General features: G+C 51.4%; 1 protein-coding gene and 1 long non-coding RNA gene across 7 annotated transcripts in view; one reads left to right on the top strand and one right to left on the bottom strand.

The window, feature by feature from the left end:
• The window catches only part of PTPRN2 (protein tyrosine phosphatase receptor type N2), a 606,878-nt gene that overhangs the window by 453,470 nt on the left and 125,966 nt on the right, over positions 1–27,442 (bottom strand). For all 6 annotated transcript variants that reach the window (XM_070478762.1, XM_070478639.1, XM_070478844.1 and 3 more), the window contains one exon: positions 11,179–11,292. In XM_070478762.1, coding sequence (XP_070334863.1) covers positions 11,179–11,257 — 79 coding nt within the window. In that variant the 5' untranslated portion in view covers positions 11,258–11,292. The remainder of the gene's footprint in view (positions 1–11,178; positions 11,293–27,442) is intronic.
• Positions 16,318–21,480, top strand: LOC139038997 (uncharacterized). The gene is made up of 3 exons (XR_011492102.1): positions 16,318–17,608; positions 18,333–19,364; positions 19,509–21,480. It is a non-coding gene; the product is annotated as an uncharacterized lncRNA (long non-coding RNA).

Genomic DNA, 27,442 nt, shown 5'->3' with positions numbered 1-27,442 from the left:
GTAATTTTCATCAAACTGGAGAACACAGGCAGTGAGATGACATAGTCAAAGTCCTGAAAGAAAGACTGTCAATCAAGAATTCTATACCCAGCAAAACTATCTTTCAAAATTAAGACAAACAAAAACAGAGACTCCACTGCTTTTAGATGTTCCCTAAAATAAATATTAAAGGGAGTGCTTCAGACAAAAAAAAAGGAAACTAAACGCTAAATCATCCCAGTGAAGAAATCACAAGCACAGTAAAAGCAATGCAAATGACAGAATATGTATATTTTCTGTATCTAACGTTTTTTGCTCCCAAATTAAAAGCAACTACATAAGGCAATAATTATGAACCTGTTTTGAAAGATAGATATTGTATAAAAATATAATTTGTGTGACAATAGCATCACAAAGGAGGGGAAATGGGAGGAACCAACATGTGAATGAAGTTGCTGTGTACCACTGAAATCAAGCTGGTATTAATATAAACTAGATGTTATAAATTAAGATGCTAATTTTAATCCCTAGGGCAGGCACTATAAAACTTGCAAAAAAATATAATGACAAGGAATTTTAAATGACACACTACAAAATGCCTACTAAAAAATGAAGAAAGTAATGGATATAAAAACCAAATGAAAAAAAGGTAGAAAACAAATAGCAAAACAGAAGACATTGCTGTTCACTCACTCAGTCGTGTCCGACTCTTTGTGACCCCATGGACTGCAGCACGCCAGGCTTCCCTGTCCTTCACCATTTCCCAGAGATTGCTCAAACTCATGTCCATTGAGTTGGTGATGCCATCCAACCATCTCATCCTCGGTCACCCCCTTCTCCCTGCCTTCAATCTTTCTCAACATCAGGGTCTTTTCCAATGAGTCAGTTCTTCACATCAGGTGGTCAAAGTATTGAAGCTTCACCTTCAACATCAGTCCTTCCAAAGAATATTTAGGATTGATTTCCTTTAGAATTGACTGGTTTGATCTCCTTGCAGTCCAAGGGACTTTCGAGAGTCTTCTCCAACACCACAGTTCAAAAGCGTCAATTCTTCGGTGCTCAGCCTTCTTTATGGTCCAACTCTCACATCCACACATGACTACTGGAAAAACCAAAGCTTTAATTAGATGGACCTTTATGTCTCTGCTTTTTAATATGCTGTCTAGGTTGGTCATATCTTTTCTTCCAAGCAGCAAGAGTCTTTTAATTTCATGGCTGCAGTCACCATCTGCAGTGATTTTGGAGCCCAAGAAGATAAAGTCTGTCACTGTTTCCATTGTTTCCTCATTTATTTACCATGAAGTTTTTTTACCATGATCTTAGTTTTTTGAATGTTGAGCTTTAAGCCAGCTTTTTCACTCTCATCTTTCAATTTCATCAAGAGGCCCTTTAGTTCCTCTTCACTTTCTGCCAGAAAGGGTGGATCATCTGCATATCTGAAGCTATTGATATTTCTCCTGGCAGTCTCGATTTCAGCTTGTGCTTCATCTAGCTTGGCATTTCACATGATGTACTGTGCATGTAACTTAGATAAGCAGGCTGACAATATAGAGATTTGAAGTACTCCTTTCCTAGTTTGGAACCAGTTTGTTGTTCCATGTCTAGTTCTAACTGTTGCTTCTTGATTAGCATACAGATTTCTTAGGAGGCAGGTAAGGTGGACTAGTATTCCCATCTCTTTAAGAATTTTCCATGGTTTGTTGTGATCCACACAGTCAAAGGCTTTAGCATCATCAATGAAGCAGAAGTAGATGTTTTTTCTGGGATTCTGTTGCTTTTTCTATGATCCAATGGACGTTGGCAATTTGATCTCTAGTTCCTCTGCCTTTTTAAATCCAGCTTGAACATCTGTAAGTTCTTGGTTCACATACTGTTGAAGCCTAGCCTGGGGAACTTTGAGCATTACTTTGCTAGCATGTGAAATAAGTGCAGCTGTGTGACAGTTTGAACATTCTTGGACATTGCCCTTCTTTGGAACTGGAGACAGAAGACATATATCCTATATAATCAGTAATTGCATTAATGTAAATGAGCTAAATATTCCAAGTAGAAGTCAGAGCTTCTTAGAATAGATTTAAAAAGCATGATTCAAAAATATGCTATGGGAAACATATTTTATCTTTAAAGGCAAAAACAGCTAAAATTAAAAGGATTTAAAAGAGAAATGTCATTAAATAGTAACCAAAAAAAAAAAAAAAGAACAGGAATGTGTAACTAACATTAGATGCAATCAACTTTAAGACAACAGCTGTTACTAGAGACCAGTGGGCAATCTACCAAGAATGTGCAACAGTTATAAATATATATGCACCTAAAAATGAAGCTCCTATATACAAAAAGAAGAACTATCAGAATTGAAGGGAAGAATAGACAATGATAGTTGGAGATTTCAATACTATACTTTCAATAATGGATAGAAAAACTAAAGAAAAGATGAACAAGAAAACAGAGAACTTGGACAATATTGCAACCCAACTAGACCTAACAGACATTACAGAACATGCCACACAACAGAGCAGATTACACTTTCTTTACAAATGCCCAGGAAGATTCTCACAGACAGACTAACTTTTAGGCCATAAAACAAGTATAAAGCTACTATATATGACCTAGAAATCCCATGCCAGGTATACCCAAAAGAATTGAAAACTTATGTTGTCACAAAGACGTGTACTGAGGATTCATAACAATATTGTTCATCATAGCCAAAAGTGGAACAATCAAAAGTCTGCCAAATGATATATCAGTTCTGTTCAGTTCAGTTGCTTAGTCATGTCTGACTCTTTGCGAAGGCACAGACTGCAGCATTCAAGGTTTCCCTGTCCATCACCAGCTCCCAAATCTTGCTCAAACTCATGTCCATGGAGTCGGTAATGCCATCCAACTATCTCATCCTCAGTCACCCCTTCTCCTCCTGCCTTCAATCTTTCCCATCATCAGAGTCTTTTCCAATGAGTCAGTTCTTTGCATCAAGTGGCCAAAGTATTGGGGTTTCAGCTTCAGCATCCATGCTTCCAATAATGAATATTCAGGACTGATTTCTTTTAGGATTGACTGGTTGGATCTCCTTGCAGTCAAGGGACTCTCAAGAGTCTTCTCCAACACCACAGTTCAAAAGCATCAATTCTTTGGTGCTCAGCTTTCTTTATAGTCCAACTCTCACATCTGTACATGACTACTGGAAAAACTAGCTTTGTCTAGACAGACCTCTGTTGGCAAAGTAATGTCTCTGCTTTTTAATATGCTGTCTAGGTTGGTCATAGCTTTTCTTCCAAGGAGCAAGTGTCTTTTAATTTCATGGCTGCAGTTACCATCTGCAGTGATTTTGGAGCCCAAGAAGATAAAGTCTGTCACTGTTTCCATTGTTTCCCCATCTATTTGCCATGAAGTGATAGGACCGGATGCCATGATCTTAGTTTTGTGAATGCTGAGTTTTAAGCCAACTTTTTCACTCTCCTGTTTCACTTTCATCAAGAGGCTCTTTAGTTCTTCTTTGTTTCTGCCATAAGGGTAGTGTTGTCTGTGTATCTGAAATTATTGTTATTTCTCCCAACAATCTTGATTCCAGTTTGTGCTTCATCCAGCCCAGCATTTCACATGATGTACTCTGCATATAAGTTAAATAATCAGGGTGACAATATACAGCCTTAATGTACTCCTTTCTCAGTTAGGAACCAGTCCGTGGTTCCATCTCCAGTTCTAACTGTTGCTTCTTGATTAGCATACAGATTTCTGAGGAGGCAGGTAAGGTGGTGTAGTATTCCTGTCTATTTAAGAATTTTCCATGGTTTGTTGTGATCCACACAGTCAAAGGCTTTGGCATAGTCAATAAAGCAGAAGTAGATGTTTTCCTGGAATTTTCTTGCTTTTTCTATGATCCAAAGGATGTTGGCAAATTGATCTTTGGTTTCTCTGCCTTTTCTAAATCCAACTTCTACATTTGGAAGTTCTCAGTTCACGTACTGTTGAAGCCTCATTTGGAGAATTTTGAGCATTACTTTGCTAGTGCGAGATGAGTGCAATTGTGTGGTAGTTTGAAGCTTCTTTGGCATTGCCGTTCTTTGGTATTGGAATGAAAACTGACCTTTTCCAGTCCTGTGGCCACTGCTGAATTTTCCAAATTTGCTGGCGTATTGAGTGCAGCACTTTCACAGCTGATGAGTGGATAAACAAAATACAGTATATGCAGGCAACAGAATATTATTTGGACTTAAAAGTGAGCAGAGAACTGATACATACCACAGAATGCACACAGCTTGAGGACATGATACAAGGGGAAGAAGCCAGGCATAAAACAGCCATGTTTGTATGAATTCATATGTATGAAATGTCAAAACAGTCAAATCCGTTAAGCGAGAAGCTAGGTCAGGGTAGACAGGAGCACCGGGGCAGGGAGATGGAGTGAGGATTGAGTCATCACTGAGGTTTAGTTTCTGATACTGGACAGTGGTGATGAACATCTGAACACACTAAAAACTACTAAACTATACACCTCCAAAGGGTTCATTTGTGGCATGTCAAGTCTATCATGATAATAAAAAGAAGTAACCTGCCACATGTTTTTTGACACTGCACAAAAGAAAGAAAAAAGAAAAAAAAAAACGCAGAAAGGAGAGCCCCACAGAATTAGAAACGCTTTAGGAGCCCAGCCTCTTTCTACATGTTCTGGGAAACTAAGTTCACATTCTTTAAAAAAGACGGTAGGCATCAAATCCCATAAATAGTTGCCAGGAGGCAAGAAAAAAGAAGAATCAGTGACGTCACTGCCAGGACCGGGAAAGCAGGCCACACCAGAACGACAGTGAGCAGCGACAAGGCTCCTGCGGGCTCGGGATTCAGCGAGGGTCCTGGGGAGGCTGCAGCTCAGACTCAGCGGAAGACCGGGCAGGCGGGTCGATAGACACAACCATGCACGAAGTGGGATGCCACGTGCACAAGTGCAGAGCGCGAGACCAAGGCTACGTGGGCCTGTTCTTGGCGCCAGCAGCTGGGGAGCTGCCAATCAGGGGTCAAAGTTCAGTCCGGCCTACCGGGGCGGGAGCCACGCTCGCATCTGGCCACCTCTGCCACCCATGCTGGCTTCCTGCGTTCCGCTGCCTTTCATTAGGGGATTTCTTCTCATTCTCTTTTAAGGAAACGTGACATTGTGTTAGATTTTTAATTTTTGCTTTTTTGTTTCTTGCTTTCGACATACAGCTCAATATATCAGGAGATTCTTGCCAGGAAGTAAATTCAAAGTTGTTTTTATGACAGCAAATTACGTGCCAACGAGTGACATTTACATGCTGAATTTTAATGAAGTATCAGAAGTGAAGTGCATTTTTAAAAAATTTAATACATGAGAGAACAATGTATCCACTCATGAAACAATGTTGCCAGCAGGAGACAAGAATAGTAAATAAAAAGTGAACATCTTCTGTTCTTTAATGTATGTATTTATGTTACACAATTAAGCCCCATTTTCCCTTCTTCAAAAGGAAGGCTCCTGACAGCCCTGACAGCCGCCACCTTCGCTGGGACCAGGCCTGCGTTTCTGGGCGTGGCTGTGAAGAGGCGGGGCAGGGGAGACACGCCGCCCACTCTGCCCGACAATGCCGAGCCCACCGGATGGCAGGGAGGTTGGATCCCGAGGTTTTCCACGCAAGAGGGTGAAAACACGACACCACCAACCCCCGGCAAAGAGGAGGATGACTTTCCCCAGGAACCAGCACGCGCAGTACAAGAACTGCAGGTCTGACCTGCAGCAGCCAAGCCTCACACCCAAGGGCGATGGGCGTCTGAACAGGAGTCTACCCCTAAGGCCTCCAGCAGGCTGGCCCGGGAGGGGAGAGGCAGGGAGGGCGCAGAGAGCTGCAGCCTTAGCGGGCAGACCGGTCCAGGAAGAAACAGAAGATCGTTTCCAGAACGTGCCGGGATATGCAGTTTAGGAGACCATAAGTGTCCCCACGATGTTGCTTTTCAACTGAGCCTATAAAATGTTTCACGCCTGCACCGCCGGGCTCACCCGGGAGGTCCCCCAGTGCCTTTGCCACCAGGTCCGGCAGGGGGCCCATCCAGGCACTCCAGCACGCCCTCTGGTGGCCAAGCAGCAGAAGCCGAAATGCTGTCCCCGCCAGGACCCCAAGCCCAGAACTGCTCCCGCTTCCGTGGGAGGCGCCCACGTGGCTCCCAGGACTCTGAACCACCCTGGTCAGGACTGGCAGGTGGGAGCTAACGTAAAAACAGGGAGCTCTCTGCTTCACTGAAAATGCACAACCACCAGGACCTACTATGAAGCACAGGGGACTCTGCTCAGTGTTACGTACGTGTCAGCCTGGGTGGAAGGAGGGCTTCACGGAGAGCAGATCATGTATATGTCTGGCTCAGTCCCTTTGCCATTTACCTGAAATTGTTACAACATTGGTAATTGGCTATACCTCAACTCAAAATTGTTGTTCTTTAGTCATTCAGTCGTGTCTGACTCTTTGTGACCCCATTGACTGCAGCACGCCAGGCTTCCCTGTCCTTCATCATCTCCCAGAGTTTGCTCAGACTCATGTCCATTGAGCCAGTGATGCCATCCAACCATCTCAGCCTCTGTCGTCCCCTTCTCCTCCCCACTTCAGTCTTTCCCAGGGTCTTTTCCAATGCGTCGGCTCTTCGCATCAGGTGGCCAAAGTACTGGAGCTTCAGCTTCAACATCAGTCCTTCCAAAGACTATTCAGGATTGATTTCCTTTAGGACTGACTGGTTGGATCTCCTTGCAGTCCAAGGGACTCTCAAGCATCTTCTCCAACACCACAGTTCAAAAGCATCAATTCTTCAGGGCTCAGCTTTCTTTATGGTCCAACTCTCACATCCATACATGACTACTGGAAAAACCATAGCTTTGACTAGATGGACCTTTGTCGGCAAAGTAATGTCTCTGCTTTTTAATATGCTGTCTAGGTTTGTCATAGCTTTTCTTCCAGGGAGCAAGTGTCTTTTAATTTCATGGCTGCAATCACCGTCTGCAGTGATTTTGGAGCCCAAGAAAATAGAAAGTTTAAAAAAACAGGTATGTTCTGGGGGAGAGGGAGGAGTTCCACAGAAGGAATGGGTGTCCAAGGAGGGCTGAGTTGGGCTCAGGGGAGGAGGGGAATTCTGTTCCAGGCCCCGAGGGTACATCCTGCCTGTCCCGTCACTGGTGGTCATGGGGAGCCTCTTACTGGCTCCTCTGAGGCACGGCCATCGTCTGTCAGTGAGGCGGCCCGCATCATCGCCGTCGCCGCCACTGATGCGAGGAAAGAACGAGAACATGCCTGTACCCTGTGAGAATGGTTGCTCTTCTGCCATGAGAGTTGATGCACAGAGCTAACCAACTTAGCAGAAACTTGGCAATAATCCCCACTAGAAAAAAAAAGGTGGGTATGAACTGGTTGATTCATGCATGCTAAGTCACTTCAGCCGTGTCCAACTCTTTGTGACAGTATGGACTGTAGCCCACCAGGCTCCTCTGTCCATGGAATTTTCCAGGCAAGAATACTGGAGTGAGTTGGCATGCCCTCCTCCAGGCTATCTTCCTGACCTAGGGATTGAACCTGCGTCTCCTGCACTGGCAGCGGGGATCCCCTGGAGAAGGGATAGGCTACCCACTCCAGTATTCTTAGGTTCCCTGGTGATGGTAAAGAATCTGCCTGCAATATGGAGACCTGGGTTTGATCCCTAGGAAGGGAAGAGCCCCTGGAGAAAGGAACAGACCCACTCCAGTATTCTTGCCTGGAAAACTCCATGGACAGAGGAGCCTGGCAGGTTAGTCCATAGGGTCACAGCCAGACACAGCTGGGCGACTGTCACTCACTCCCTCTTTACCACTAGCGCCACCTGGGAGGCCGGTGAACTGGGTAAGAGCTCCATAAATTGGAAAGTGAAGTGAAGTCGCTCAGTCGTGTCCCACTCTTTGCGACCCCAAGGACAGTAGCCTGCACCAGGCTCCTCCGTCCATGGGATTTTCTAGGCAAGAAAGTTGGGTGGAGTGGGTTGCCATTTCCCTTCTCCAGCAGAGTATCAAATAAATAATAGTTAACATTTGGAAATACTTTTACATTTATAAACTGGTTTAAAATACTTTACTTGACATCATGGTTTGACCATCACGATGGCCCTGTTTGATGTCCACATTCACCCAATGAAGAATCTGCACCTCTAAGAGCTTTAGTAACTCCCCACCGACCCTACCCTCACCGGCCATACCTGCTGCCTGGGGACAGTCAATTACAAAGCTAAATGTCCTCTTACTGTAAGATCTGATATTTACCCAGAGGAGTTGAAAACTCCTGTCCGCACAAAACCCTGCACACAGACATTTATAGCAGCTCTATTCACCATTGCCAGTGGTTGCGAGCAATCAAGATGTCTTTCAGTGGGTCAGCTGAAAAACTGGTCCATTCAGACAACTGAATGTCATTCAGTGCTAAAAATAAGTGAGCTATCAAGCCATGAGAAGTAATGGGAGGAACTTCAGAGCACAGGCCTAGGTGAAAGAAGCCAGTCTGAAAAGGTTACATACTGCTTGATCCCAGCTATGTGACGTTCTGGAAGCAGCAGAGGGAAGAGGAGTGTCTGCCAGGACGGGGGGGCGGGGGTGTTGGGGCAGATGGGGGGATAGGGGGATGGGTGCAGAGGGGTGACGACCAGGTGGGCACTCGGCCCCTTACGGCAGCGAGCTTTCCCCACCCAGACCCTTACGGCGCTGCAGGACGTCACGCGTCCTGCACAGAACATGCAGGACAAAGTTAACCCTAAAGTGAGCTGTGGGTGTTCATGGATCATAACACAGCAATACCAATCCAGATGCCACCCCACAGCCAGAGAACCTTTCCAGGGGGGCATGTATGCAAACTCTACGCATTCTGCCCAACCTTCCTGTAAATCTAAAACTGCTCTCAACAAGGACAGCTATGCATTTAAACACGTACTTCCCTGTCTGTCTGCCTCCTCCATGAAGCACCCTCCATGTGTCTCAAATTCCCTCTGGAAGGAGCCCAGAGTGTGAGCCCGTGATCAGACTGCGATGCACACTGGGCCCTGGGTTAGTGCTCGGGAAGGACGCGGGTGTGGACACATCCTGACTCAGCTGAGACAGGGAGCCCTCTAGCCTGCTCTGCAGGGAAGGCACCCATCCTCTCCTGAGGAACCCTGACCCCCAGGTGGTGGTCCTCGGACCCTCCCGGGGACACAGCATCTCGCCCGCATCTGGACGGTCGCGGCGGCCGTGAGAGCGGAGCAGGCAGAAGAACCGTGTGCGGGCCGCTCTGTAGCAGCAGGAACACTGGTGGGCACGGAACCAGCGCGTGAGACAATGGGGACGAATGGAACGGGGCCAGGCTGGGCCTATCAACCCGGGCCCAGAGCACGGCCGTCAGCCAGCAGCCCCGACGCTCTCAGCCGCTGGTCCACAGAGTGAGGGACACGGGGCCTCCGTGAAGTAAGGTGGACACGCCGCAGCCTCCTCATGCGACAGGCTCACAGTAGACCTGCCAAGGACCCCGGGGGCCCAAGGTCACGAGCAGCCTCCTGCGAGAGCTCAGGAGAGGCTCTGCATGTCAGGGAGGCACTGGGCGCGGTGTGCTCCATCCGGGCCCCCTGGGTGCACTTGGGGGGGGCATGGCCGGGGCGGGGGGCCACTCAGCACTGAGGGGAAGGCATGCGGCCGCCACGGAGCACTGACCACGAGAGGGGGTACGGAGACCTGGGGCTTCACAGCTGCGGCAGCGTTCCCGGAGTGGACAGGACAGCCTTCCGCCAGCGCCCAGGGCCTGTCTGGCAGGAGAGCCCTGCGTCCACCGAGTCAGCAGAACAGTCACGGCCCCTCCTGCACTTTCCAGATGGAGGAATTCCACCTCATGCATCAGAGCCCGGGAATGGCGGGGCGGGGTGTGGGGGGGCCCTGAGATGGTGGGGCGGGGGTGGGGACCCGGGAATGGCAGGTCAGCGTGGGTGATGGGGGCCCTGGAGGAAAGGCCCTGCTACACAAGCCGACGCTCATCCTTCCGTCTGCCCCCAGGCCCCACAAAGGACCTGAGGCCTCCGACCAGGAAAGGACATCAGCAGACTCCAGTGACCACTGCTCCGGCCCTCAGCCGACACTGATGCCAGAGCACCCCGGACGTCACAGCGTCCACCAGACGCCCTGGGGCTTACGGGGCAGTGGTCAGGGCCATCCTGGGCTTGCCCCTGGTCCAGAATGCTCGCGCTCAGAGGCTGCCAGGGCGCCCCCTGTTCCCTGACCTGTGGGGTGAGGGTCGTCGAGGTGGAAGGGCACCCAAACTGCCCCACTCAACACCACCCGCCATGACTTCCACGGACAAACTCGCTGACCAGAGGCAGCACCAAACTGAAGGGGGTTGGCAGGGGCTGGTACTGCCACCACAGAGGGCTGATGACCCTCTAGCACAGTGCCGTCTGCAGACGGCGGGCCCTGGAGGTCAGCAGCTGGAGCTCCAGGACAGGATCCACCTGCGGCCCGGCTGCCGCCGCCTGGAGGTTTCTCTGCCGAGAGGAGCAGTGACCAGAGGCGACCCGCTCTCCCCTCGCCAGGCCAGCGACTGCCTCCTGCCAGCACTCCAGCCCCCGGCATCCTCTGGGGCTCAGGTGCTCTCATCCCCCTTTCTCCTTCGAGACTCATGCAGGGGACATGGAGACATCGAGGACATGGGGCTGGAGGCAGCCGCGGGCCCATGTCCACAGATCTACATGGGCACACGGGCATGGTCCACAGCCCTGGGCCCACACCCACAGGTAAGGAGCCTGTGCCCAGAGGGTCAGCAGGAGACAAGACAGCCTGGGCGGCCACAGCAGGTGAACCTATGGTGCAGACCCTTGGGGTCTGGGCGTGGACGCACGACACCTTCTGGAGAAGACTCCCGTCCTCTGTAGGAGCTGCTCTTGGCCTGCTCCTGGGCCTCAGCTGAGACCACACGCACCTGACCCCTGGCCCCGAGGAGCCAGGTGCCTGGGCTGGGACACTGGGACGGGGGTTTCAGCAGTGCGGTCATCTTCTGGGGCACATAGCCAGCCGTCCATCCTCACTGACCCGCAGCACCGGCCACAGCTGCCAGGACGGCCTCCAGCCCAGGAGGGACCCAGGCCACCTGCTCCTTGCCCACCCCTGGCTGGAGGACCCGCCCTTTTCCTCCCGCCTCAGCACCCGGGAGGACGCGGTTGACTGGATCCGCCCACCTGTGCGGGAGAGCTTCTGCAGGGTGGCCGTCAGGTGCTGCAGAACCCCTGGTGACACTTCATAGCGGAGTACATCCATGGCCGGAAACTCCTGACACCGTCCGAACACTCCGTCTGCGAGAAGGGAGGCAGAGAAGAGAGACGGTGAGGGGGAAGACAGGACAGACGGGCGGACAGCCCTGGCCGAGCCCGAGGCACAGCTCCGAGCAGCTGCCAGGACCAGAAGCCCTTGGAATGGAATGAGTGTGTGGTGTGTTAGCCACTCAGTCATGTCCAACTCTTTGTGACCCCATGGGATGTTTCCCACCAGGCCCCTCCGATCCGTGTGATTTTCTGGGCAAGGATACTGGAGTGCATTGCTATTCCCTTCTCCAGGGGATCTTCCTGACCCAGGGATCAAACCTGGGTCTCCTGCACTGCAGGCGGATTCTTTAGCATCTGGGCCACCAGGGAAGCCTAATGGAAAGGATGGCTTTAAACAAAAAGCAGTTCATCATGAAAACCACAAACGCAAAGGTGAGTCCAGTGCGGCGTGGTTTCCAGTCTGCCTTCCAGCTCTCCCTCCGACCCCCACCCCCCGCCTTTCTGTCATCTTGCGCCGGAGACCGGCACACTTGTGATGTGAAGCTTTGCTTCTGACCGTCCGGTGACCTTAAAGTTGACATTGCTCGGGGCTGGTTTCCAGGGGAGAAACAGGACACCCGGGGGCAGAAGCGCTGGTTTGCAGGAGGTGCTGGCAGTGGGGCTGCTTCGGGGGACTCCTGAGAACACGGAGGGGAAGGGTGGCTCCGGGAAGAGATGTTAGTGGGGCCCCATTTATCCTGCTCTGTCCCATCTGTCTCAAATGACAGACTCTGCTCCTCAACATCTTTTCAAACCGCACCTTCTAATTAATTTAGGCCCTAATTAGCCCTTATTTGGGAATTGTTCACTTTGAGACAAGCTTCCTGTGGGGGTTCAAACATTCAAATCACTGCCTTGGGTACAAAAGGCTAATTCAGGGCCCAGGGCCTCACACGGGGTGCATCTGCGCCGGCTGCAGGCAAAGGCCCCTCCACTGTTCGCAGTCTCACTGCAGGCGCAGCAGAGGACAGCCTTCCACATGCAGCCCGCCTAATTATCAGGAGCGCGCCGCCGGGCCGGGCTGGCGCGTGATTGCTGGCCAGGCGCTCTGTGTGCTCACACCGAGATGCCCACAGGAGCAGCAGAACGTCATCTCAAGTACTGCAAGCGTCCCCTGGATTTCTGGGGCCTCCACGAAGCCCGGAGGCTCCAGGTGGCAACCTGCCCAGCTGCCCGACGGGCCGCGGAGCTCAACCTTCTGCCTCCACCCTGGGACCGGGGGCACTGCCCCTCCTCCGAGCTCTGCTAAAAGCGGCCCGCCTGCCACCAGTGGCTGGGGGCCCTGCTGTCCCCAAGGGAGGGCCGCACCCCCACCGTCGCCCAGCGGCATGGACAGTCTGCACGGCTGGAGATCAGCACGTATCCACGTTCTCTGCTCTGTTTCCTGCAAAGAGCCCCACTCAGTGCCTGGGGTGGCACTGGGGAGAAGTGAGAACTCCAGAACACACGCAACTTCCGTTTCACTCTCTGAGCCCAAATACCCTGAAGCAGGGAGCGGAGGGAGCATTAGGATGCATCGGCCCCACACCTTACAGAGGAGAAAGGCAACTGTTGGCCTGCATTGCAGGGAGGGGTCAGCAGGTCAGCTGCCAGCAGCTAAGACCCTGGGTTGCCATGCCTCCGGGACCTGCCTGAGACCCACAGGAAGCACCCCACCACTCAGGCTGGCAAGGAGGAAAACACGCAAAGACATTTCCCATATGCTTTGGAACGACCCTTGTAAGTCACTTCCGGTCTGCAGTATAATGGAACCATTCTTTAAATTTGGTCTGTGGCAGACAGTGTTGTAAACATATTCTAAGAAAAACATTAATTAGATTTCCTTAAAACATTTCTTTTAAATTTATATTTAGAATCGAGAGCCAGACATCCTGGAATGTGAAGTCAAGTGAGCCTTAGAAAGCATCACTACGAACAAAGCTAGTGGAGGAGATGAAATTCCAGTTGAGCTATTTCAAACCCTAAAAGATGACGCTGTGAAAGTGCTGCACTCAATATGCCAGCAAATTTGGAAAACTCAGCAGTGGCCACAGGACTGGAAAAGGTCAGTTTTCATTCCAATCTCAAAGAAAGGCAATGCCAAAGAATGCTCAAACTACCGCACGATTGCACTCATCTCACACGCTAGTAAAGTAATACTCAAAATTATCCAAGCCAGACTTCAGCAATATGTGAACTGTGAACTTCCAGATGTTCAAGCTGGTTTTAGAAAAGGCAGAGGAACCGAAGATCAAATTGCCAACATCTGCTGGATCATTGAAAAAGCAAGGGAGTTCCAGAAAAACATCTATTTATATTTTATTGACTACACCAAAGCCTTCGACTGTTTGACCACTTCTAATTTGCCTTGATTCATGGACCTAACATTCCAGGTTCCTATGCAATCTTTACATCATCAGACCTTGCTTCTATCACAGTCATCATCAAAACAAGAGAGTTCCAAAAAAACATCTATTTCTGCTTTATTGACTATGCCAAAGCCTTTGACTGTGTGGATCACAATAAACTGTGGAAAATTCTTAAAGAGATGGGAATACCAGACCACCTGACCTGCCTCTTGAGAAACCCACATACAGGTCAGGAAGAAACAGTTAGAACTGGACATGGAACAACAGACTGGTTCCAAATAGGAAAAGGAGTACGTCAAGGCTGTATATTGTCACCCTACTTATTTAACTTATATGCAGAGTACATCATGAGAAATGCTGGGCTGGAAGAAGCACAAGCTGGAATCAAGATTGTCAGGAGAAATATCAATAACCTCAGATAGGCAGATGACACCACCCTTATGGCAGAAAGTGAAGAAGAACTGAAGAGCTTCTTGGTGAAAGTGAAAGAGGAGAGTGAAAAAGTTGGCTTAAAGCTTAACATTCAGAAAACTAAGATCATGGCATCTGGTCCCACCACTTCATGGGAAATAGATGGGGAGACAGTGGAAACAGTGGCAGACTTTATTTTGGGGGGCTCCAAAATCACTGCAGACGGTGACTGTAGCCATGAAATTAAAAGATGCTTGCTCCTTGGAAGAAAAGTTATGACAAACCTAGACATCATATTAAAAAGCAGAGACATTAGTTTACCAACAAAGGTCCGTCTAGTCAAGGCTATGGTTTTTCCAGTGGTCATGTATGGATGTGAGAGTTGGACCATAAAGAAAGCTGAGCACCAAAGAATTGATGCTTTTGAACTGTGGTGTTGGAGAAGACTCTTGACAGTCCCTTGGACTGCAAGGAGGTCAAACCGGTCAATCCTAAAGGAAATTGACGCTGAAAATTCACTGGAAGCACTGATGATGTAGCTGAACGTCCAGTACTCTGGCCACCTGATATGAAGGGCTGACTCGTTGGAAAAGACCCTGGTGCTGGGAAAGATTGAGGGCCAGAGAAGGGGACGACAGAGGATGAGATCAATGGCATCACAAAGTCAATGGACACTAACTTGGACAAACTCTGGGAGATGGTGAGGGACAGGGAAGCCTGGCATGCTGCAGGTCATGGGGTAACAGTCAGACTTGACTTGGTGACTGAACTACATAATGTGTGTGCATGTGTCTCCATGTGAATGTGTATGTGTACATATATACACACACAGCCTCCATCTTTTTGTCTGCCAGAATCAGCAACAGAACAAGGAAGCTGCTTTTCCAACCTCTACACTCATCCCAGAAACAGAAGGCATGAACACCTCCGTCCCAGACCCCTGACCGCCCCCGCTAATTCTTCAACAAAGAGCCTCAGCATGCTCTCGCCCAGCTCTGCGGACATGCGCGCTGCACTCTGCGCAGCATGGCCGAGCACGGCCGGCCTGTGTCCACGGCGAGTCTGTGAGGCCCTCCTGCTCTCACGGTGGACTCGTCCCATTCACACTGCCCTGCGCTGCCCTGACCCCGGGACACAGCCCTGCCCTAATGCCCCGCTGGACAGATAGGCAGAAGAGCCACAGGACAGGCGCTCGGGGCAAACGGACGACACAGGCTCTGCTCTCGGGGCCTCTGGACTCAGGGGCACCACTCCCATGAGAAGCATCCACCTCTAACTGTGATGTGGGCAACGGGGGACGAGCCTCGAGGACAGCACAGAGGGGCATCAGCTCCCCCACCCACAGGAGGCAGAGGACCGGGGGATGGCATCTACAGAACGGGGCTGCTGGGGCCATGCAGGCCGGGGGGTGGGACGGACGGTCACTGGGGCCAAGAGGGCAGAGGAGCTCCGAGGGCAGAGCGAGCGGCGGGTCAGGTGGACGCGGAGCGGGGGTCGGCTGTCCTCCGGGGGCGCAGGAGGCCCTGAGCTGGGGCCGTTTCATGCCAGGAGCCCTGGGGCCGAAGGGAGCTGCCCGCGGGGGGTGGGGGGCTCAGCCAGGGTGGGGCATGGAGACGGAAGAGCTGGACAGGCCCACCGCCTCTTCAGAGGTGAGCCCACATCTACAGGGTGGGGGGCGTGCAGCCCAGAGAGGCTCTGGGGGCCAGCGCATCTTCTGGGAGGAGGCATCGCAGAGCACAGAACACAGGCACTGCTCGGGGGCTCCAGGGGAGCAAGGCTGCACCCTTCCAATGGGACCTCCCTGCAGAGTGACCACAGTAACCACGGGTGCGAGCAAGGACTGCAGACCGCAAAGCTTGATGAGCTCAGCAGAACTCTGAGGCCCTGCCCCCAGTCTGCTCTCTCGGCAGAGCAGAAGACTGGGGGCCGAGAGCGGGCAGGTCTACAGACAGGGCCAGGAGGGACGCTGAGGCGGCTGCCTCCCAGCTGGCCACGCACGCTGCCGGTGGTTCTCAGGGGCCAGGGCTCGTTTGGAGAGTCTGTCTAGCACTTGTCTAGAATGGGAGGCTGATCCCTTTCCTGATCCTCAGGAAAGGGAAACATTGATAATTTTTTGCTGAATTTTTGACTGGAGCTGCGGGCCCCCTCACCGGGTGGCACAACTGTGTCTGCCCCCCCACGCCGTGTCCTGAGCCCCACTAAAGGGCGAGGAGACAGCGGCAGGAGCCAGGCCCCCGCCCGGCCTTTCCGCCAGCCTGCCAGGCAGCCCCGGGTGCACGGCCTCCCTTCTCTGTGCGCCAGTTCCTGAAACACAACTGCCAGATCAGCACCCACTCATCCTGCACCGGGCCTTTCGCCCCGCAGAGAGCCGAAGGCGGCACAGCGAGGCCTGTACGGGGCCACCCTCCAGCAGCTGGCAGCGCCTGCTTCCCCCGCTCCGCGGCAAGGATGTCACTTTTCAGCTCAGATGCACCAGGTTCCCGCAGCTCCGCGCTGCCCCTTCACTGTTGTCGTTAGAGCAAAGCAGAACATAATCAAACACCATCACAGGAAATTCCCATCTGAAAGGCGACCAGAGTTCCAGTTCCGGCAGGCAGGCCTCCGAGGAAGCGGAGTCAGAAGTCAGACTCTGAACCTGCACCAGCCGCGCAGAGAAGGAAACACAGCGATGGAGGCGGAGCTCACCTTGTGTCTGAGCAGCCGGGTATCATACTAAGAAAGCTAAAAAACAGTTTCTCGCTGCCAAATTGCCTTTGCCTTTCCTACGTGGAATCCGATGGAATGACCAGGACAGAATATTCCCGTGGACCAGCGGAAACATGCAGTGGTCATTCATGCTTGCAGTGCCGGCCAGGGGCCTGGCCTGGAGGAGCATCACCGGTCCTTGGGGGCCTGGGGTTTGGATTTCGTTTGTTTCTGAAAATAACAGAAGAGAACCACATGATCTGAACCTCTCCCACTTCTAAAATTCCACAATCTTGTACAAATGACCAGCAGACAAAAGGCAAGATTCAAGGGCAGAGGAGAGTGGAGTGGACCCGGGCCCCGTGGGCAGGGAGGCAGCTTCCTGACGCGGCCAGCCGGCAGGTCTCATCCACATGAAAGGTGTTTACTGGAAGAAGGACGATGAAGAAGCGGGAACCAAACCACCGACCGCACCCAATCGTCAAGCCTCGCTGCCAGCTCTCAGGGTCCTGATGGGGCTGAGTCTATCCCCAGCCCGCCCTGCTGCTGTCTCTACCTGGCCTAGCTGATATGTGGCCAGGCTGTGGGATTTCAGTGGTGCTCCCCCTGCTTCTTTAGAGACCTCCCCTGCAGGTCCCCAGGTCCCAGGAAGCCAGGCTCCTCCTGGCGGGGGCACCTGCCAAAGGCTGGCTCAAGGGCACGCAGCAAACTTCCTTTGGGAGCTCAGGCCCCACCCAAGGCTCTGGGGCTGCCGGGTTTGCGGCTGTCTGCCGTGGACCACAGAGAAGCAGCGGGGAAGGAAGGCTGTTTATCGCAGCAGCTGATCTTCCCATCCACAGCCCTCCGCTCCAGCCCGTTGCCAGGTAACCAGGGCTCCTCTTATCAGCCTGGACCCTTCCATTGACTATTCCGACGAGAATAGAATAGAAAGGCCTGGCGCGGCGGGCCGTCAGCAGCGCTGAAGCTGAAGGAGAACTGCACGTCGTGTGGGATCCCGGGAGCAGCAGCTGTCAGCCTCATCTTATCAGGACGCTGACAGTCACTCAGAAACAGCCGTCCATCACCTGCCCTGCACCCACTCCTATTCCACCTCCCAGGGAGGGGGGAGGGAGGGGAGAGGGGGGAGGGGAAGGGAGGGGGGAGGGGAAAGGAGAGGGAGGGGAGAGGGGGAGGGGAGAGGGGGAGGGGAGAGGTAGTGAAGGAGAGGCAGAGGCAGGAGAGGAAGAGGGGGGAGGTTAGGAGGGGGGAGGGAAGGGGAGAGTGGGGAGGGAAGGGGGGGAGGGGAGAGTGGGGAGGGGAGGGGAGGGGGGGAGGGGAGAGGGGATGGAGAACGGTTGGGGGGAGGGGAGGGGGACGGGGAGTGGACGGGAGTGGGAGGGGGTGGGGACTTGTCCACAACCAGGCTTGTTGTCAGGATCCCTCAGCTGGAGGGGGGTGGCGGGAGGAGAGGAAGGGGAGAGGAGGGGGGAGGGGGAGGGGGAGGGGCGGAAACTCATCCACACCAGCCTTATCGTCAGGGCCCCAGCCCTCCTGTCTTCTCTCCTCCCCCTCCCCGCTCCCCCCCGCCCGGCCCCTCCATTCTCACAGGATGAGCGCAGCTCCTCAGAATGGCGGGCCCCACCCGCTGAGTCACCCACAGCTGTGCCTTCGAGCCCAGGTGGACCAGCTGACAATGACCTGACTCCGAGCCTCCTGCCGTGAAGTGCAGGGTCGGGCGCTCCGCCGCCCTCTGCTCTGGCCCCCCAGCGCTCCGTGTGCTCAGCGGGCAGCCATGTGGGAGGCCCCACCCCTGCTCACTCATGTCCACCCGGCAGTCCAGGGCCTCTCTGCCCCGGAGCCCAGTCTGGGCCCCCGGATCTCTCTCCCAGGACCGCCTCTCCTGCCGCGCCCGGTGCCCAGTGAGTCCTACATTCCGGAACCATCCTTACCCATCTGTCCCCCTGCAGCACGGAAGGCGCCTCCTGCTCACCAGGATGCTTGGCCCGTGAAAGGTACGTAAGGATAACACGCCAAGGTCTAACGCGAGGCCTTAAGGAGATGTTCGTACCTCCACGGTCACAGCAGCCAGGAGGCCACTCCAGGGTCCACTGATGGCTAAGCATGTAAACAAGATGTCCACTCACGATCCAGCCTGAAAAAGGGAGGACACCCCGACCCCTGCTACAACACGACTGAGCCCCGAGGCCTTCGGGCTGAGTGACCTGAGCCACACGCGGAGGGACGAGCACTGCGTGACTCCTCTTCCGCCAGCACCTTGCTGCGGCTCAATCGCTAAGTCGTGTCTCACTCTCTGTGACCCCACGGCCTGCAGCACGCCAGGCTCCTCTGCCCTCCACTACTTCCCAGAGTTTGCTCAGACTCATGTCCCCACGTCTCCTGCATCTCCTGCGTTGGCGGGTGGATTGTTTACCACTGTGCCATCTGAGAAGCACCTACAATGATCAAACTCACACAAGCCGAACATAGATGTGGTTCCCAGCAGCTGGGGTGGATGTCTCTGTGATAAGGAGAAAGGCTGTTTGGGAAGGTGAAGTGTTCTGGAGACCACGGTGGTGACGGCTGCACAATAGTACGAACGTGCTGAGAGCCACAGAACCGTGCACCCAGGTTAAAATAAATGTAAGTTGTAAGTGCATGTGTTATTTATGTGCATGGATTTTTGCTATGTTAATGATATTGTACTGTGCATCTCACTTTTGTCACTAAACATTCTGCTTTCTTTTTTAATCTTTCGGCCATGCTGCATGGCACGCGGGATCTTAGTTCCCCAACCAGAGAACTGAACACATGCCCCCCACATTGGAAGCCCTGGAAATGCAGAGTCTTAACCACTGGGCTAAGAGGGAATCCTGGTAGACTTTATGCCATGTATATTTTACAATGATTTTTAAAGAGTGATAAATACTTGGCCAAAGAATGAGGGGCAATGGACAGAGAAGCTCTCCACGTGGAGACGGGCCTGCAGACTCACCAGGCTGTGAATTCCAGATGGCAAGAAGTGACGGCTGGAGAGCTGCCTGGAGATAAGGAAGAAGCCTCGCTGACCCAGGGCCAACAAGCCAGAACCCACGGCCCAGAGCCGTCCATGTGTGGGTCGGAACTTGTCAACTAAACCCAAGACCTCATAGGGACAAGAAAACAGTGCAGGAGCCCAGGACTCAACTCAAAGCTGTCCTGGTTTCAATTTGGACAAAATCAGCTTCGGGGAGGGGGAGGGGTGCTTTTTTTTAAACTGTAGATTTTCAAAAACAACTTCATTTGGTTTCCTGTTGGCAAAGAGATGTCCAGTGAGGCTGACTGCCGGTCTGGCCCCTGCCAGCCCCTGGACGGACCTGATGGAGAGCCAGCCAGACGCAGGGGCCTCATCCCGACACAGTCAATATCAGTCACTGTCCTCACACGGCCTTCACGGTTTCCATCAGAAGGACTGGTTTTAGCAACTCTCTATGATGTTTTCTCAAAGAGTAAAAAATAATAATCCCTGTAAGCCAACACGCATGGTCCTTACTGACTGCACCGCCGCCATGGCCACTGAGAACCGAGCCCTCAGAGGAGCTGACAAACGCTAATAGGCAGGGGCGCACACATGTACGGCAAATAGAAGGATAATGAAAGTAATTTATCTGAAAATTAAAATATGATTAAGAATGGCAGTGCCTGCAAGAGCCCAGGTGCCTGAGGAGAGGGGTGTGCAGCCAGCCTCATTAGCTCAGGTCTGGAGGAAACCACTTTCCTCTCTGACAGCTCTAATGCCAAGGCCCGCACTCACAGACGTGTGTCCTCTGGAAACCGAGACTTGGGGCAGATGCAGAGGCGGGGCCTCACTAACACAGTCGCCCAGACCGGGGCCTGGGCCCCAGCGTCCACCACACCCAGGACGCCCTGGGCACCGCTGACTGAGCCTTAACTAAGTGTGGGCTCAGTTTTCAGCTTCTGAGACCACGGGAGCCCCAGGGGACACACAGCAGGTCTTGAGACGCTGCAACATGGAGCCGCAGGATCTCAGCACAGGCTCTGCCGCCAGCCGGAGCCGGCCAGGAGAGTCGACCAGCTGACCTTCCGGTGGGGCCCACGGTGGGCGTGGATGTGAAGGACCCTGTGTCCCCAGTGGCCCCACGGATGAGCCCACACGGGCCTTGGGAAGGTGGCGCCCAGGCCTGCCCTGCCCACGGCGTCACTCAGGGCTCTGGGCAGGCTCAGGCCTCCGGGGTGTGTTGACGGCCGTGCCCGGCGTGGCGGAGGCGGAGGTGCAGAGCACTCCTGGCTGGTGTGTGCAGCCTCCTGGCCTCCTGAGCGTTGCCCCGCGGTCAGCTTCACTTCCCTCTGAATGCCGACCCCACTCCCGGCTCCCCCTCGCCCACGGCTGCTTTCTCTCCTCGCGCGTCCTGTGTGCCGTCTGAGCCTGACCTTTCCTCTGACGCAACCAAAGTGGAGAGCTGAGAACATCTCCACCCGCCGTCACCAAGCGTCAGAGCACCGTGCGGCCGGGCTGCGGAGCCAGACGGCCAGAGGAGGGCTGGCACAGAGAGCACACACACACTCAACTCACACACACTCGCACATACACTCACATATACATACACACATGCACACACACTCATATACACTCACATATACATACACACATGCACACACACTCATATACACTCACATATACATACACACATGCATGCACACACATATACACACATATACATACACGCGCACACACTCAACTCACACACACTCACATATACACTCACATATACATACACACACACACTCATACACTCACATATACATACACACACGCGCACACACACTCAACTCACACACACTCGCATATACACTCACATATACATACACACACTCATATACACTCACATATACATACACACACGCACACACACACTCAACTCACACACACTCGCATATACACTCACATATACATACACACACACACTCATATACACTCACATATACATACACACACGCACACACACTCAACTCACACACACTCGCATATACACTCACATATACATACACACACACTCATATACACTCACATATACATACACATGTGCACACACACACTCAACTCACACATGCTCACATATAAACTCACATACACACACATACACCCACACACACATATACACTCACATATACATATACACATGCACACACACACTCAACTTACACACACTCGCATATACACTCACATGAACATACACACATGCACACACACATAGACCCACACACACATATACACTCACATATACATACACACATGTGCACACACATACACTCAACTCACACACACTCACATATACAGTCACATATACATACACACACACATATACACCCACACACACATACACATATAACTCACACATACATGCACACACATGCACACACACATATACACCCACACACACTTATACATACACACATGCACACACACCCAACTCACACACATATACATTCACATATACATACACACATGTGCACACACATACTCAACTCACACACACTCACATATACTCACATATACATACAAGCACACACACACTCAACTCACACTCACATATACATTCACATATACACACACATGCACACAGACATATACACACATACACTCACACGTAGAATCACATGCACTCACATATACATACACACATGTGCACACACACACTCAACTCACACTCACACATATACACGCACACATGTGCGTCCACACACACTCAACACACACTCACATATACACCCACACACACATACACTCACACATACATACACACATGCACACACACACTCAACTCACACACACTCGCATATACACCCACATATACATACACACATGCACACACACACACATACACACATGCACACACACACTTACATATTCACTCACATACATACCCACACACACTCACACATGCACACATATGCACACACACACATACACCCACACACTCATATACACACATATACACTCACATGTAGACTCACACACTCACACATATACATGCACACATGCACACATACACACTCACATATATACACACATGCACACATACACCCACACACATACACTCACATGTAGACTCACACACACACACATATACACCCACACACAAACACATACATATACACTCACACTCAACTCACACACAAACACTCATACATACACACACACATATACACTCACATGTAGACTCACACACACACACAGACTCACACACACTCACATATACATACACACACATACATACACACACACACACATACACACACTCACACAGAACACATACATACACCCATACACTCACACATATACACACACACCTACATACACACACAAACACATGTACACACATACACTCACACAGAGTGACACACATACATACATACTCTCACACATATACACTCACTCACACTCACACAAACTTACATTCACACTCACATATACATACACAGAAACGTACACTCACACACATACATACACACATACAGACACATTTACATACATATACACTCACACAAACACTCACACACATCCACACACATCCAGATACACACACTAACACATATACACACACATACACTCACGTTACACATACATACATACAGATACACTGACACATACACACAGACATATACACACACACACACTTGCACACACACACAGAAACTTTTTTCTTGGCCTGTCATGAAGAAGGCACAAATGACAGCAGAGACAGGCTTTGCCCAAAGGGCTGGCAAAGGCTTTGAGGGCTGACAGTCTGGCGACTGGCATGTGGTAAGTGTGACAGGTTTGTCAATTTCAAAACTAAATAATCTGGGAAGCGTGTAAATGGGACACACCCGTTTTGAATTACAATTTTGTCAAAAAGTTATAAACTACTGACAGCACTCTCTACGGCGCCTGGCGTCCTCAGAGAGCTGATCTTGCCAAGCACCCGCAGGCCCGTGCTGTGCCTGGGGAGCCCCTGCTGGCTCCAGGGCAGCGTGGCCGTGCCAGGCTCCGCAGCTAACCCGCGGGTGAGTCGGCAACCCAGCCCCAGCTTGTCCCCTGCTTGTCACTGTGTCGTGGCAGAAGCGACAGGGCAAGGACTGGCACTTCTGATCAATGTTCTAAACTCCTGAAGTCTAAAAGACCATTTCAATTATCATACTGTGACTGCATGAGATATTCAGGGGCTCAGTGGGCAGAGAATATTCAGTCGGTTAAGAAAAAGTCCTTTTAATTCTATAGAAAAATAATACCCATTTGCAAAATGTGAGATGTTTTTGCATGCCTGCCCTAATTTTCTACAGAAAGTGTTTATATTTTTTTAAATGTTCACAGAAATTAAAGGAATAAATTTCCATAGCCTGGGTCTACACAGTTTTTTTTGCATGAAAAAGCCGTGGACTGTCTTCTTCCTCTGACCACAGCGGTGCGGTATTTATTCTCCAGGGTAGTGGTGCATACTGACGCGTGCAGTGGGGGGAGGGGGGGCGCCAGAAGCCTGTGCCCGTCCAGGGCCCTGGCGTGTGCCCTGGCGTGTGCCCTGGCGTGCACCATACATGCACACAAGCACAACCACAACAGGAAGCAGCAGGACACACGTGAACCACCACGCATGCAGCTCTCCCGGCAGGTCGGCGGTAATGCGAGGTCGCCATGGCAACCTGAACAGGAGCAGCACCTCTGGCGTTCCGGCGCAGCACCAGAGCCAGAGCAGAGGCTTGGCGACTGGCACTCAACGCTGTTTGAAGGACGGGAGGCCACACGGTTACGGGCAGCTTTCTTGCCCCGTTTGGGGGCCTGGCTCAAGGAATGCTACCGCTAAATCAATCATCACTCCCAGCTGGGCGGGTGGCCGGCTCCGAAGTTTGTCCCATTACCTCGCCATAGATCTGAACCTGCTGCTGCATAACTAATTTCTGCCTTCAGGGTTTGCAGGTGGAAAAAACCTTGAAGATAACTAAGGACTTGCAAAGAGAGGAGGGTGAAGTCATCCCTCTCCCAGCCTCTGGTGGATGCTCCTGCTGCAGCGGTGCAAACCCTCCAAGGCTGCAAAGACCTGTCCTCTTCCCCTCGGACTTGAAAAGGTTCACGCAGGGGTCGGGGAACTGACTCCGCTCAGAAAGGCGAGCTCACCCAGAAGGTGGGGATGAGCCCGTGCAGAGGCCGTGGGGAGCCTCAGGTCTGGTTCCTCTGCCCCAGGGTCCGTGTGAGAATGATGATTTTAGAACAAAAACGCACGGGACAAAGGTGAAGAAAGAGGACGTGGGTTGTGAGCGCTACTTTACAACCCAGCATCCGAGAGCCAAGCCCTCAACACCTGGCCAGCAGCCAGGGGGCAGGAGCAGGGTAGCCCTGCCCGGCAAAGCCGTGAAAGAAACAGGCCAGGGTGGGCATTCGTGGGGAGGGCGCCGCCCAACTGCGAGGACACTGCTCTCCCCCGGGATGGGATCCGAGACAGCCATGTGTCCTGCTCCGGGCAGAAGCAGCCTGAAGACATGCTTCCTCATCATGAGGATAAAGAACAGTTACAATCAACATCAGACACCAAAGCAAGAGTGTGAGGGTCAAAAAATGATTCTGTAACGTGAAAGGTAAACCCACATGGGTGGTGCAAGAAACATGCCTTTAACAATTACTATCAGAAGCCCACATGCATTCTAAAAAGCATCTGATTTTTGTTCTCAGTAAAATTTAGGGAAATGGCAACTACAGAAAAGGGGGTAACAGGACAACAGGCCAGATGTAGAGAGCTCAGTGAAAGACTCGAGGAAACTGGAGGTTTGATTAGAAACAGAGGGAAGAAGTGATGATGGAGGCTGGACCACAGACTCACAGGACAGAGCCAGCCCCATGGAGAACCAGGCAGACACAGGGAAGCCAGACCTGGAAACATGAAAAGCTTGGTTGATATGCAAACCACAGTGCTGGGAGCTGTGGCGGAGGAGATGGCACACGGACAAGACTAAGAGTGAGAGCCAGTGTCGGGACATACACCAGAAAAGGGGCGGGGGCGGAGAGGAAAGGAAGCAGAATCAAGGCCTGGGCCAGTGAAGCTTCCCGGACCGGAGCTCTAGTCTGAAGATGGAAGAGTTTCCCAAACACCATATTACAGTCCTGACATGCAACTTTTTTGAATTACAAAGAATCAAATGAACTATTAAAATTAAATAGTCTTGATAAAGCATGCCATTGTAAGACAAAAGTTAAAAATATACACTATATGCAACTATGCTTAAAAAATGAAAATCAGGGCAAATCATCATTTTCTTGGTAAACAAATACCAGATTTGACTCAGAAAGCAGTTGAAAAATTCCTGAATAAACATATAAGCATGGAAGAAATTTTTTTAAGTTAAAAATATATAAGGAATTACCATTTCAGAAATGTCAAGGGAAAAAATGTACAGCTGGGTTTACAAAAGGCAGAGGGACCAGAGATCAAATTGCCAACATCTGTTGGATCACAGAAAAAAAGCAAGGGAATTCCAGAAAAACATCTACTTCTGATTCCTTCACCTTGGTGGCTCAGATGGTAAAGAATCCGCCTGCAATGCAGGAGAACTGGGGTTCAATCCCTGAGTCGGGAAGATCCCCTGGAGGAGGGAATGGCTACTCACCCGTCTTCTTGCCTGGAGAATCCCATGGACAGAGGAGCGTGGCGGGCTGCAGTTCGTGGGGTCGCAAACAGTCAGACCCTCCTGAACAAGTAACACACACCGAAGCCTTTGGCTGTGGGGATCAAAATGAGCTGTGGGAAGTTCCTCAAGATATGGAGATACTGTACCTGTCTCTGAGAAACCTGTATGCAGGTCAAGAAGCAATAGTTAGAACCAGACATGGGACAACTATCTGGTTCAAAACTGGGAAAGCAGTATGTCAAGGCTGCTTGTTTATTTAACTTCTATGCAGAGCACATCATGTGAAATGCTGGACTTGGCGAATCACAAGCTGGAATCAAGATTGCCGGGAAAAATATCAACAACCTCAGATATGCAGATGATACCATTTTATTGGCAGAAAGTGAAGAGGAACTAAAGAGCCTCTTGATGAAGGTGAAAGAGGAGAGTGAAAAAGCTGTGTTAAAACTCAACATTCAGAAAACTAAGATCATGGCATCTGATCCCATCACTTCATGGCAAATAGATGGGGGAAAAGTGGAAACAGTGACAGACTTTATTTTTTTGGGCTCCACAATCACTGTGGATGGTGACTTGCAGCCATGTAAAAGACACTTGCTTCTTGGAAGAAAAGTTATGACACAGCAGGCATATAAATAACATCACTCCTACCAACAAAACAGAAACCTGAGGTTTAAATACAAGCATCTTGCGAAGCCCACTCCCAGCCGTGCAGAGCTGCCAGGACGACACAGGGAGTCTGGGCCCAGTGCGTGCTCTCGTTCTTCCTAATTACACAGACTTACAGGCACTGACCATCCTGCAGGAGATCCAAGAGATGACTTTAAACCTGTCAGAGTGTCAGAAACATAAGTTGAAGTTCAAAAGCCAAGGTAACACTCTAAACAGAGTCATCAAGGCATAAGGCAAGAGAAGGCGCTTACGTGGCAGGGAAGACGGAATCGACAGTCAGAAGCCAGAGCCTGAGCCCGAGGAAGGGGCAGTGAGGGGCCCGGGCGGCAGGCCAGGCCGAGGGGGGCACAGGGCTCACCAGCCCGGGTCCCCTCTGCCGGGAACACGCAGAG

The sequence above is a fragment of the Odocoileus virginianus genome, chromosome 1, assembly GCF_023699985.2.
Source record: "Odocoileus virginianus isolate 20LAN1187 ecotype Illinois chromosome 1, Ovbor_1.2, whole genome shotgun sequence".
Classification (NCBI taxonomy): domain Eukaryota; kingdom Metazoa; phylum Chordata; class Mammalia; order Artiodactyla; family Cervidae; genus Odocoileus; species Odocoileus virginianus.
This window is presented reverse-complemented; position numbering and strand designations above follow the sequence as displayed.